At 45.7% G+C, this 13,058-nt stretch overlaps 2 protein-coding genes across 5 annotated transcripts in view; both read right to left on the reverse strand.

Moving 5' to 3' along the window:
* larp4b (La ribonucleoprotein 4B) overlaps nucleotides 1–13,058 on the reverse strand; it is a 347,997-nt gene that overhangs the window by 142,699 nt on the left and 192,240 nt on the right. The gene's annotated exons all lie outside the window — the stretch shown is intronic.
* The window catches only part of dip2ca (disco-interacting protein 2 homolog Ca), a 237,009-nt gene that overhangs the window by 84,278 nt on the left and 139,673 nt on the right, over nucleotides 1–13,058 (reverse strand). For all 4 annotated transcript variants that reach the window (XM_072363342.1, XM_072363340.1, XM_072363341.1 and 1 more), the window contains exon 5: nucleotides 6,585–6,917. In XM_072363342.1, the coding sequence (XP_072219443.1) occupies nucleotides 6,585–6,917 (333 nt within the window). The remainder of the gene's footprint in view (nucleotides 1–6,584; nucleotides 6,918–13,058) is intronic.

Genomic DNA, 13,058 nt, shown 5'->3' on the forward strand with positions numbered 1-13,058 from the left:
AGCGGCCCTCCAGGACCGGACTTTGACATATGTGCCTTAAATGGTGCCTTTTACACATAATGAGTATTTCTCTGTAATTTATAATTGAGTTTTAGATGGAAACATGTGATAATGATATTCCAAATTACGCCTCAGCCTTTATAAATGTACCAAATAAGCATCTCTGATGCAGTGAAGTCACCTCAGGAGCTTCTCCTGTCTCATTCAAGCCATATCGAGTCGAGTTATCGATGCCAATACAGATGATTTAAATGCACAGAGAGAAAAACAAGGAGAGCGAGGCACTGAGCAGAGAATCTCCTGCAGACATGGACGGCATACAAACTCTGCAGCATGAAGGACAGGCATGCTAATGACTGCAGCCGGCTGGATGTTCTGTTTCTGCAACATCTGGGCCTCCAGACGTGCCTCCTCTGAGGTTTTGTGCTGTTTGTGTCTCTGGGAATCTGCTCTGCTTTTATAAAATGTGTGTGCATGAGGTGAGATGGAGGGAGGGGGTCTGAGGATGATGATGGATGCCTCTTTCTTTGCAGGGATGACAGAGGGAGCTGATTCAGGGACGGGGCTCCGACTGCCTGCATGGGCCATAAGCCTTTAAAGATATTCAGGCTGAAATTTCACCTTTTATCCCCACGTTTTATCCCCCACCTCCGTCAGGACCGCCTTCAAACACTATTGTTTGGTGATAAAATAACGAGAAGCAGCTCCTGATTATGCTCAGATTCCACTGAATTATGGTGTCCTTTTTTCCATTTCAGTTAAATCATAAATCACTTCATTAAAGTTCTTAATCGTTCACCAGTTTCCACGAGTTCTGTTCAGTTCGAAGAGTTAAACGAGAAGTTTTCCGACTTCTTTGGTCCATAAAACGACCCAAGAAGAAGAAGAAGAAGAAGACTCACACTAAAGGCTAAAAAAAGTAGGTTGTTTGGATGGTTGAGTGGACAAAGCGTGGAGGCAACAGGTCCAGGAGGGAAACCCAGACATCCAGCTCCTGCTGGGGGATCCATCCCCAGATGGTCCCTCCTGTGAGTTCTGGGTCCTCTCCAGGGCCTCGTCCTCGTTGGACCTGCCCTGAACACCTCCACAGGGAGGCATCCCGGCCAGAAGAACCACCTCAGAGGCACATCTGGATGGTGGAGCATCTCTAAAGCTGCCAGCCCCCTCCTGAAGGAAACTCTTCACTTTTATCCACGTTTATCCTCATTCAGAGACACGAAGCTGACAAATGAGAACCGATAATGAGAATCACTCCGAGGCCCGTTTCAGCCATTCATCACAGGCCGAAGACCAAGCTGCCAGGTGTTCACAGACTGCCGGCTCGGTGGTTCGATCCCGTTGGTGGAAACTCTGCCTTTACCGTAATGCCTGGAATACGGGAGCACTCCACATTTAGACATGGCGGCTCGTTGTGGTCACCAGATGTGAATATTAGTGATCTCCTGCTGTTGTTTAAGTATTTCTCACATTTTAATAAGTTGTTAGATGAATGATCCATGTGACAGGGTCAACAGCAGGTGGTTAAAGTGAGTCTTTCCATCTAAAACATTTATAGTAGAAATACTGTAAGCAGCCGGATTCGATGGAAACACCTATTTTTTTTGGCTTTTTCACACCTTTCAGTGTTCGTTTGCTTTTGTTTCCGTTTAAGTTAACAGGTTCTGGAATATAAAAGCTTTTAAATCTACTCCAGAACAAGAGAATAAAGTCATAGATGAGCAGAATATGGGCTCTTAAACAACTAAATAATGAGTAAGGTTGATATTCAGCCTAAAAGAACACGCCCCCCCCTCTGTTCATTGAGCTCCTCTGGCTGCCCTTAGCATCAGATCCAAGTCCCTGATGTTAGCTACAAAGAGCTTAATGGAGCGGCTCCATCTACTTGAATGCTCTTGCAAAGGCTTCTGTCCCAACTGGGTCCCTCCGTTGGTCCCAGGATTGTCGTCTAGCAGCTCCTACACCACGCCTAAGACAATCCAAACTCTGTTCATGTGTCGTCCCACGATGGTGGAATGACCTACCGAGCGCTACCAGAACAGGGGCGTCCCTGTCTATCTTCAAGAAGCTCCTGAAAACCCAGCTCTTCAGAGAGCATCTCCTATCCCAGCACTTACCTTGTACTTCCCTCCCCCCTCTATCTCTGCACTTTATCTTTCTGCTCTTCCTTCTATGCCTGCACCCTATCTCTACTCTGTCCCCTCTGACAGAGTCGGACTCCTGGGTTCCTTCTATGGAGCTTATTGTTAGCTTTTTATAGAGCTGTTATATCTTCATTTGTAAGTCGCTTTGGATAAAAGCGTCTGATAAATACAGAAACAGAAACTCTATGCTTGACCGAATAGTTCATAACACATTTTCTGCAGTTATTTCAGTTTTACTCTGACTTTAAGGTCAATATTGAGAATCCTGGCCCCCAAAAGAAAATCCTCGGTGCAAGTAGGACCCGAAAATTAGCCAAAATTCTACAAGAAAAGGTCACATTTTGTCTAAAAATGGATTTGTCAACTAACATTTCATAATGATGTGGTTGATGATGCGCGTTTGTGACAACATCTGCACTTAAATTAACCAAATAACAGCTAAAACGTGAATAATAAAGTCTTTCTGCACTTCCTTCTATGCCTGCACCCTATCTCTACTCTGTCCCCTCTGACAGAGTCGGACTCCTGGGTTCCTTCTATGTAGCTTATTGTTAGCTTTTTATAAAGCTGTTATATCTTCATTTGTAAGTCGCTTTGGATAAAAGCGTCTGATAAATACAGAAACAGAAACATGTATAGTATAAATACTGTAAGCAGCCAGATTCGATGGAAACACCTATTTTTTTTGGCTTTTTCACACCTTTCAGTGTTCGTTTGCTTTTGTTTCTGTTTAAGTTAACAGGTTCTGGAATATAAAAGCATTTAAATCTACTCCAGAATAAGAGCATAAAGTCATAGATGAGCAGAATATGGGCTCTTCAACAACTAAATAATGAGTAAGGTTGATAATGTCGGGTCAGCCCCTGAAAACAGCTCCATTTTAAGCCCCACAATGATCAGAGAAGCTGGACTGAATGTGAGGCTGTGGCCTAAAACTTAACAAGAGGCCACACTTGAGGTTGGGTTCTGGTCACAAAGCACTTTCTAAGCAGTTCATGTTGAATAACTCATGTTGGATGGACAAGTGAATCAATTCCCCATCCCATTCATGATGGCTCCGCAGTAAAATCCTCTGTACATCAGCATCCAGGAGCCTTGTGTTGCTCCCAAACTGTAAGTCCTCAGAGAACTCCAGCAGATATAAATCACCCTTCATCCACACGGTTGCATTAATTACACCGAGCACGGGAACTCTTCCAAGGCAGCGTTAATGGATTCAGAGTGGATTCTTTTATCTGACAGTGACAAATGGTTGATTAAAGGTCTGCTCTTAGACATTTTCTCATTGTTCGATCCCACGTAACGATTTCTCAGGCAATAAGAGAAGTGCAGGAAGCCACTTAGATAAATGAGAATATCACCTGCTGCCTTTGCTTGGCTCGTTGAAACTTCACCTTTTAAATTAGTGCACATTGTGGCCGGTTAATGTCGCCGACAGGATATTGAAAATACTTCATAACAAACACAGAACTAAACAGAGGAAGCAGACAAACAGCCCATCTGCTTTCTGGCCGTTTGGAAAGCAGAGCGCCTCTGGCTGTGCAAACACAACTGAAACATGCAGCATAATGAGCCAAATCAATACAAACACAAACAGGAGAACCTTGAAATGAGGGAGGACTCACACAAGCTGCTACCCGGCCTCTTCAGAAGCATTGTTGAGCTTCCTCATCAACAATCCACACCTTAAAAAGCTTCATTTTTCATGCATCTGCAACAAAAGCTCAATGCTATCGAGGTTAGCATCGGGATGCTCTCCTCCGCATTTCAACCACACGGCTAAGGATAAATTAAATTATCAGGAGGCGACAGCTTCAACAGGGAGAGAAAGGATTCAAATCCTTCAGAAAAGGTGTGCCATCCCTGCTGGTACCGAGGGATGGCGGGAGGCTGACCCTGAACCGGGCCCCATGCTCCCAGGTCCAACTTACCAGAGAGTCGTGGCTCAGAGTTTCCATTCTCTACCAAACCAGCTGGCCCTGGCCTCCTCCTCCTCTTCAAGGAGAGGTGGGTTAAAAGGCCTGCATGTGAGGAACAAGAGGGAAGGGAGTCTTGAAAGGAGGAGTTGTGCAGCTCTGAAGTCCGTTTCTCTGTCATCAAACTTCAACATTCAGCATATTTTCTGATGAGAACGATGCAGGGTTAAGGTTAAAGGTTAGAAGATTAAAACGTCGTCCACAGCAGCAAACAACAGGGCTAAGCTAGCTCTCATCACTTTTAATCCAAAGCGAATGAAACCTTTTTATGGAAGAAGGATCTTCAGCAGTCCTGAGCAGCTAAACTCAGCCCAGAGTCAACCAGCTGCTCTGTGGAACTTCGAGGAAAATGCTGACGGATGAAAGGAGCTGCGACAAATTGGTTAGATAGGAAGGAACAAAAAGTTATCGGTGCAGGCAACCGGAGCTGAACGAACAACAAGGCTGGGAGGAATGTGAATCCGTGCATGTGTGTGTGTGTGTTAATGCCCACAGAAACACACGATGAAACCTGCTGCTCTGGCCTTCAACTCGAAAATGAGAAACAGCGCTGCTGCCTGCGTCTGAGCACAGCTCAGAGGTTCCTCTGTGACCTCACAAACCCGAGTAAACATGCTCAGAGCCAAGCAGCAGCGAGCCCACGCTCCGTCAGAGCCTGATGTCTGCAGCCTTTTATCATCCCAATGCTGTCAGTCTGAGATGCAGGTGAGCATGAGGCCAAAGACCAGTTTATTTCACCTTGAAACGCTTTAAACGAAAGGTTCTGAGCACACAATCTTACTCCAGTGCTTTTATTTCAGCAGCCGCTGCCTTGGAAACAACATTTCAGACTGCAGGAAATCAGCTGGAACAAACCCAGAGGAAGCAGAGAAGCGGCCCATCTGCCCCCAGCTGGCCGGGCCTCTGTCCGGGTGTTATCCTCAGAGATGGATACCGACAGCCAGCCTGAACCCAAGCCTGTCTCTCAGCAGGTCTGCAGCCACAGCAGGCTGCGGTTCAGGGGTTGGAAGGAGTGCTGCACCCTGCTGTCGTGTCCTGCCTGCTCAGCTATGCTGGAACGCTTAGATTCGTGTGTTTGGATGTTTAATGGAGACTATATACGGACCATATGGACCCTAATACAGCATTTTTAATACTGTAACTGGTTCTATGCAATGTGTCCATTTGATTTAAAGCTTCTGACACCAGAAGTTAACACAAGTCCATAATGTGGCTGTGATTGGACACCTGCTGGCCTTAGAAAACACATCCAAACAGCTTTCAGTGGACACTGGGACACTGGGGATATCCAAAAGAAGGGATGAGGAGCCCAGTGCTGTCATGTAAAACCAAATAAGAAGTCAAAGGTATGATCCTACATCAGAGAAGTAACAGAAGAAAAGCTAAAGCAGAAGCAAACATGACTGTAACCTTCACAGATGCTGTGAAACCTGCATTTACATTCCCCTAAAACCCACTTTAACACCCCCAATTCACACTATTAAACTTCAAAGAGTGAGCCCACCCAGCTGCTTTCTGTGGGCTGATCCTCACACTTTTATTAGGAAGCTGCCTGCTCATGTAAAAACTGCTAAGAATAAAGTGAAGGACGGCCGCTTTATTTACAGAGCGGTTCACACGGGCTTTGAAGCTCCGCTGCAGTTCCTGTTCATTCCAGTGGACCTTCCTTTGAGTCCATCACAAAGTGTGCAAAACTTTCAGTGGGCTGCTTGTTATCGTGTAACTTCTGAGGCTGAAAGCAGGACAAACGTGTGAGAAACGCTGCTTTAGGGGGAGTTTCTGCTGAAAAGCCCTCAAAGCGCTGGTTCTACACTTCAATGCTGCCGCAGGCTTTTTGTTGTGTATCACAGCCCTGGATTAGTTCTGTATATCTGCTTTTAGTGGCCTGACACCCTGGTGGGGGGGGTTTTCTTAGATCAAAGATCAACAGGCAAGCTTTTAACCCTGGTAACATTTCCATAAAGGTGCTTTTTAATGTGTTACGGTCTGCAGAACATAACCTGGAATCTCAGAAAGGTGAGATCCGAGAGTCTGTTTGTTCTGTGCAGACGACTGAAAGAACCTGCTATTTGTAGGGGGGGGGGGGGGGGGGGGGGGGGGTGCACAGCTTACAGCACCTGCTGAGGTACAGATGAAATGAGAGGTGTAGAAGCTACAGGGAGACGTTATCTGGGGGCTAACAGCGGCTGGAGGCCTCTGGAACAGGGCTCGGCTCCAGACCCGCTTGCTTGGCTCAGGAAGCGGTTTCCAGCCACCCGTAGCCCCTGGGTAACATCTCCTGTTAGCTTTTAGCTAGATTCTCCTTTCATAACAGAAATGGAGATGTGGGCGGGCTCATATACGCACAGATTCCCATCTCTGTGAGAGGAGAGACCTTTTAGGACTTTAAGAAGTTTGGTTTGAACAGCAAAGATTAATCTGAAGAGCCGAGTCTAAAGAGAAGCTGCAGAATTAGCTGCAGAATTACCTGTCTTATGGTGGCGGTGATGATGGTGGCGTCGGAGGTGGTGCTGGGAGATGTGGACGTGTTGCGCCAGGACGTCAGCCAGCCTGCCAGCAGCTGCCCCGCTGCCCCCGCTGCGTGTGGAAGAGGAGGAGGAGGAGGCCGTGGACGAGGTGGTGGTGGTTGTAGAGGAGGTGCCGTGGATCGCCCGACTGATCCAGTGCTCCATGCTGATGCTCCCCTCCCGGCTGGACGAGGTTCCCCCTCCGCCGCCTCCGCCGTCCTCCTCCTCGCCATCTCCACCCTCTTCCTCATCGCCGTCTCCTTGGCCCTCACCCTCTGAGCCCGAGGAGGTGTCTGCGGATGAAAGAGGCTGCATGAACAGAACTGAAACCAACTCAAGCCATTGATATATAACACATCTTTAACTGATTAATGCCTGACATCAGCGTCGGCCTACTGTCTGCGCCCTGCAGCCGCTCTGCTGCCGCCCTGCTGCCGCTCTGCAGCCGCTCTGCAGCCGCTCTGCAGCCGCCCTGCTGCCGCCCTGCAGCCGCCCTGCAGCCGCTCTGCAGCCGCCCTGCAGCCGCCCTGCAGCCGCCCTGCAGCCGCCCTGCAGCCGCCATGCAGCCGCTCTGCAGCCGCCCCGCAGCCGCCCCGCAGCCGCCCTGCAGCCGCCCCGCAGCTGCTCCGCAGCCGCCCTGCAGCCGCCCTTCAGCCGCCCCGCAGCCGCCCCGCAGCCGCCCCGCTGCCGCTCCGCAGCCGCCTTGCAGCCGCCATGCAGCCGCCCTGCAGCCGCCCCGCAGCCGCCCCGCAGCCGCCCCGCAGCCGCCCTGCTGCCGCTCTGCAGCCGCCCTGCAGCCGCTCTGCAGCCGCCCTGCAGCCGCCTTGCAGCCGCTCTGCAGCCGCCTTGCAGCCGCTCTGCAGCCGCTCTGCAGCCGCCCTGCAGCCGCTCTGCAGCCGCCCTGCAGCCGCCCTGCAGCCGCCTTGCAGCCGCTCTGCAGCCGCCTTGCAGCCGCTCTGCAGCCGCTCTGCAGCCGCCCTGCAGCCAGTTTGCTTCTGGAAGCTGAGGCGTGCATGAAACAGTTTGTGCACAGAGGTGTGTGTGACTGTGTGCACGTGTTTGCATGTGATTTCCATGCTGCCCGCGTCACACTGGTAGAAGTGACCCAGTTCTCACACACAGGTGTGTCTCACAGAGCTCCGTAACGCCACATCGTGCCTCGGCTCATCACAGCAAAATAAAGATCAAACGATGAGTAAACAATTTTATTTTTAATTAAACTTGACTCGGACCGGATTGAAATGGACTTGAAGTGCATTTTCTGAACTGAACTGCTCTCCCGGGCCTTCTCATCCAACACTTTCTGTTTAAAACACCAAAGGCAGCTCTAAAAGCTGACCTTCGACCTCCTTCGTGGATCACAGCCGACATCTGATCAGCCCACAGTGCTTCTCTGATAAATCTGCATCTCGTTTCGAGCAGGAACCCGTCGAGACTTCCAGTGACAAAACACAAACATGTTTTTGGAAACCAGGCAACCGAGGATCTCATGAAACAAACATAGAAACAGAGAAAGAGGAGAGAGTCACTGATGCGAAGAAGTTTCTCATTAAAACTGAGAAACGCAGCTCTGGAAACAGTCCGACTCCAATAAGCAGCGCTTCCTTCGCTCGTCGTCTCTGCAGAATACGACACGTAGCTCAGCAACGTGCACGTGTGTGTGAGTGTGCACGCTCAGCACGTGCACGTGTGTGTGAGTGTGCACGCTCAGCACGTGCACTTTGTAAATCTGCAAGATAAGACTCTGTCACAAATGACAGAAACACTCAGAGAAAACAGGAATTTTATGGGTTTGTGGAGATATGTGACCAGTTCACATCGTCATGAAGTGACGTAATAAATTACCCATAAATTAAATTAATTAAATTAAATTAATTTTATGTGGTTTAAGTGGTCACTCCTTCAGCTGGAAGTAGAAATTCTGAAGATTTTATGGCAGCAGAGGCGTGATTTCATGGCCGATTAATCAATAAACTGATATCATTCTGCATTTTTTCCACAAACAAAACATATATTTGGTTATTTAAACTGCTTTAATCAACTTTGATCTGATTGAAAACTAAATGTCATAATTAACTTGTTTCCGAGATGCGTCTTATTTCTGACCTCTGACCTCTTTAAATCAGGGCTAAAAACCTACTTATTTCAGATGGCTTTTAATACCCAGTAGTATGGTGACACTTTTATATTATCTTATTCAATTTTGCTGTATTTTGTTGCGTTTACTGTTATTTTATTGTTTTGTACTTATTCTTTTCTTTATTTATTATCTGCTGTAAAGCACTTTGGATTGTTGTAAAGGGCTGTAGAAATAAATTACATTTACATTTGTTCTTCACATGCTTTGTGGATTAAAAGCTTCTTTTGTGGAGTAACTAAAGTTGTAGGATAAATGTAAGAAAGTAAAAACGATCTGAGATGCAGCGAAGCAGAGGGAGAAGGTGCAAAGCACATCCAATGACTGTTTAAGCACAATGTGCACAGTTCCAACCCGTTACTGCTTCAGTCTGAACGCAAAGTGCACAAATAAATTCCATATCAGTGTATTTGTTTGATTATAAAAGCTGAGCGCACATATCTGAAGCTTTTATGTCTCTTGTGGATGTTTTATGAGACACACACAGAGCTCCAAGTCTTACTCAAACTGTGTCAAGAGCTGAAAGCTGCAAGAAGAAAGAATAAAATCAGAAAATCTCACAAAAGTTGAGCTGCCACTGAGAATTTGGCTCTGAGTCAGTAAAGCAAGCAGCTTTCGATATAAAAAGATATCCAATGGAAAGAAAAAAGAAATAAGCTTGGACTGAGGATCAGTTTCAGTTAACAGAGCTCTGGCCAGCCGTCATTTATCATCAGTGTCAGAATTACACCGAAGCAAGGCCAAGATTTCTTTGTTTAGCAGTTTCACAACAATAACCGAGCCAATGGATCAGTTTCAGCTCCCTGAACATCCAACCAACGAGCTCTGAGCCTGACAAATATCCTTCCTTTCTCTGCTGTCCAAAAACTGAGCCGTGTGACCGAATCACTGCTGTCTAAAAACTGTCCAAACTGTGTGACCGAATCACTGCTAAAAACTGTCCAAACTGTGTGACCGAATCACTGCTAAAAACTGTCCAAACTGTGTGACCGAATCACTGCTAAAAACTGTCCAAACTGTGTGACCGAATCACTGCTAAAAACTGTCCAAACTGTGTGACCGAATCACTGCTAAAAACTGTCCAAACTGTGTGACCGAATCACTGCTAAAAACTGTCCAAACTGTGTGACCGAATCACTGCTAAAAACTGTCCAAACTGTGTGACCGAATCACTGCTAAAAACTGTCCAAACTGTGTGACCGAATCACTGCTAAAAACTGTCCAAACTGTGTGACCGAATCACTGCTAAAAACTGTCCAAACTGTGTCACAGAATCAGCCGTAACAAAGGAAAAAAAAGGAAAAAACTGTGATTCAGGCCCACAAGCATCATCCCGCCGACTCTCACACTGACAATCACACCGACTGGGTATCACTCCACCGCTGAAAATAGTCCCAAACAAAGGTACAGCGTCCTCGTGTGTCTTTAAGGTTGGACTAAAAACTACGAAACCCAGACTGAGAACTGTCAGAATCTCATTGGATTAGCTGACAGATCTGATTAATTTCATTTCTTATCACAACCTTTAGCTTCTCCGTCTCTTTTAGCTTATCTATTTAGATTGTGGCCAAATTATGAAACCATGATGATGATGGTTTTATTTTACTTTTACGTCCCTGCTGTGCTACATTTCTGCTGATGTTCAACGCTGTGCATCAAAGTCAAACTGATGTTCAACATCCATCCACATGCAGTGCATCTGTGAAATATAAAATAAAATAATATAAAAATAAAATAAAATAAAATAAAATAAAATAAAATAAAATAAAATAAAATAAAATAAAATAAAAAATAAAAAAATAAAAAATAAAATAAAATTAAATAAAATAAAATAAAAAATGAAAATGAAAATGAAAATGAAAATGAAAATGAAAATGAAAATGAAAATGAAAATAAAATAAAATAAAATAAAATAAAATAAACAGCATTCGGGTTTAATTGGTGCTCCGACATCTTTGGAGACAAATTCAGACATATTCACCTGAACTAACTGCATCCCCCAGAAGCCAAATACAAAGATCAAACTCTCCTTTGCTTCATTTTGTGAATAAATCTCAAGTAACAGGAAAAAGCAACATGGAATGTGTGCATTACAGCGTTTTAGTCCATGTGAACTTCACAGAGGAAGCCCTAATATTCTATGCTGTATGTCGCAGGACATCTGCTTCCAGTTTCTGCTCATGAAAAACAAAGAAAACAAAGTGCAGAAATAGAAAAAAATGCAGAAAAATGCACCATTCAAGCCTGAGAGAAAAGGATCATCAGGAGCAGCGTCTGCTTTAACTGATCCGTGAAGTTTCTGCTCATATTTGGCAGCTTGAAACTTGAGTTAACGGCCTCCTGAACAACCTCATTACATGACACCAGTGTTAGGAAGCCATGGACGGCACCGACAGATCCTGCCTATTTTAAGAGAAGGGAAGGGATGTCCATCTTTTGCATTTGTTTATCAATCAGTCAGCGCATTAAAACCACAGCGGGCGTAAATAACCGTACAATAACCGTACAATGACCGTGGAACAGTGGCAGATTAATGAGGCACAAAGTGAGGAGTCAGTTTGAGGATGTAAGTGACTTTGTGATGGATGGAGATGGAGGAAGAGAAGATTATCAAAGGCAAGGCAACAAGGTGATTCAAAGTGCTTCACAGAGATATTAAAACAGAAGAAATAAAAAGCAGGATTTAAGATTTAAACAAAAGAAAGAAATAAGAACAATGGATCAAATCAGAAAAGATTATATATATATGAAAGATAGAATCAGGAGTTAAAATATGATCCGTTTTGAAACTCAAGCTTATTCAAAAGCAGCTGAAAATAGATGTTTCTTCAGCCTGGACTTAAATACTGAGAGTTTCAGCTGATCTGAGGCTTTCTGGGAGTTTGTTCCAGACATGTGGAGCATAGAAGCTGAATGCAGCTTCTCCAGGTCTGGTTCTGACTCTGGGAACTGATAAAGAACCGGATCCAGATGACCTGAGGGGTCTGGGAGGTTCATAGTGGGTCAGGAGGTCACTGATGTATTTTGGACCATTCAGAGCTTTATGGACCAGCAACAGAACTTTAAAGTCTATCCTCTGATGGACCAGCATCAGAACTTTAAGGTCTATCCTCTGATGGACCGGCAGCCGGTGGAAAGACCTCACAGCTGGACTGATGTGCTCCACTTCTTTGGTCTCAGTGAGGACTCGAGCAGCTGAGTTCTGGATGAGCTCCAGGTGTCTAACTGACTTTGTAAAGATGCTTTTACACTAATCAAAGCGGCAGGTTCGGTGGGATGGAGCCCAAAGAGGAGGACCAGTGACCGGGTTCAGGGTAAAACGTACTGGGAGCAGTCTGGAAGCTTCAATCTGACAGAGGAAGGTGTCAGAAACTACACTGAGTGTTACAGCGTCCTGCTTATGGCATGAGGAGGAAGTCATGTGAGGGCGTTTCTGCACCCTGCCTCGCTGCAAATATGCAGCTCTCAGCCCCTGCTGGAGGTTTTTCCACAGGGGTGCCCCAGGGCCTGTTACTGGAACCACTTATATTTGCCACATTCGTGAGTCTGACACCAGAATAGATCTTAAAAGTCAGTAAGATTCATCCTCTGGGACCCATGTATGTCCGTGTAAAATATGAATATGTTTAGATCTTCACACACTGTCAGGTGGACCTGATGCTGATGATGCATCTCTGTAGACTTTCCTCTGTTTTAACAGCTGGAAGGTGGACAGTGCATCTCATTCAGGCCTACTTGTATCACAGGAAACCGATAGCCCATCTGTCATCTCCCATAACTTCGGCACTCAAACTGTCAGTCACGTTAATCGGTTCTTCAGCCTGTCTGAAACCACTGAAGTTGGCGCGCTGGAACGATCGATATTTTAATACGTATTGAATTTTTCATCACATCTGTTCAAACACAACAGAGGAAAATGTTTCAGTTTGAATTAATGTTCAAAGCTGCTGCAGCGGGAGAGAAGCTGCATTATTGATCTCCTCTTCATGTTGGTGACATCGGTCAATGATTGGATGGGATGAGCCTTCACTGACTGATGGGCTCTCAGTCAGCCAAGGCTCATCTTATTAGTTTGTCAGTGTTTTAAGATTGCATTGTGCTTCCTCCAGTTATTTTAGCTTTGGTGATGTAAGCAGAAGGAAACGACTTCTTAAAGAGCAGTGAGTAAACACGTTAAATAAATACAAATAGATAGAAAACTCCACGGCTGAGTATTAATATCCAGAAATGCTCCGAACATTTCTGCCAGGCTCCAGAGTTTAAGTTGTGAGGTTGACCCTTCGTTGGGTCAGACTTG

Source organism: Leuresthes tenuis, unplaced genomic scaffold (assembly GCF_036924035.1).
Source record: "Leuresthes tenuis unplaced genomic scaffold, fLeuTen1.0.hap1 SCAF_14, whole genome shotgun sequence".
NCBI classification, from domain to species: Eukaryota; Metazoa; Chordata; class Actinopteri; order Atheriniformes; family Atherinopsidae; genus Leuresthes; species Leuresthes tenuis.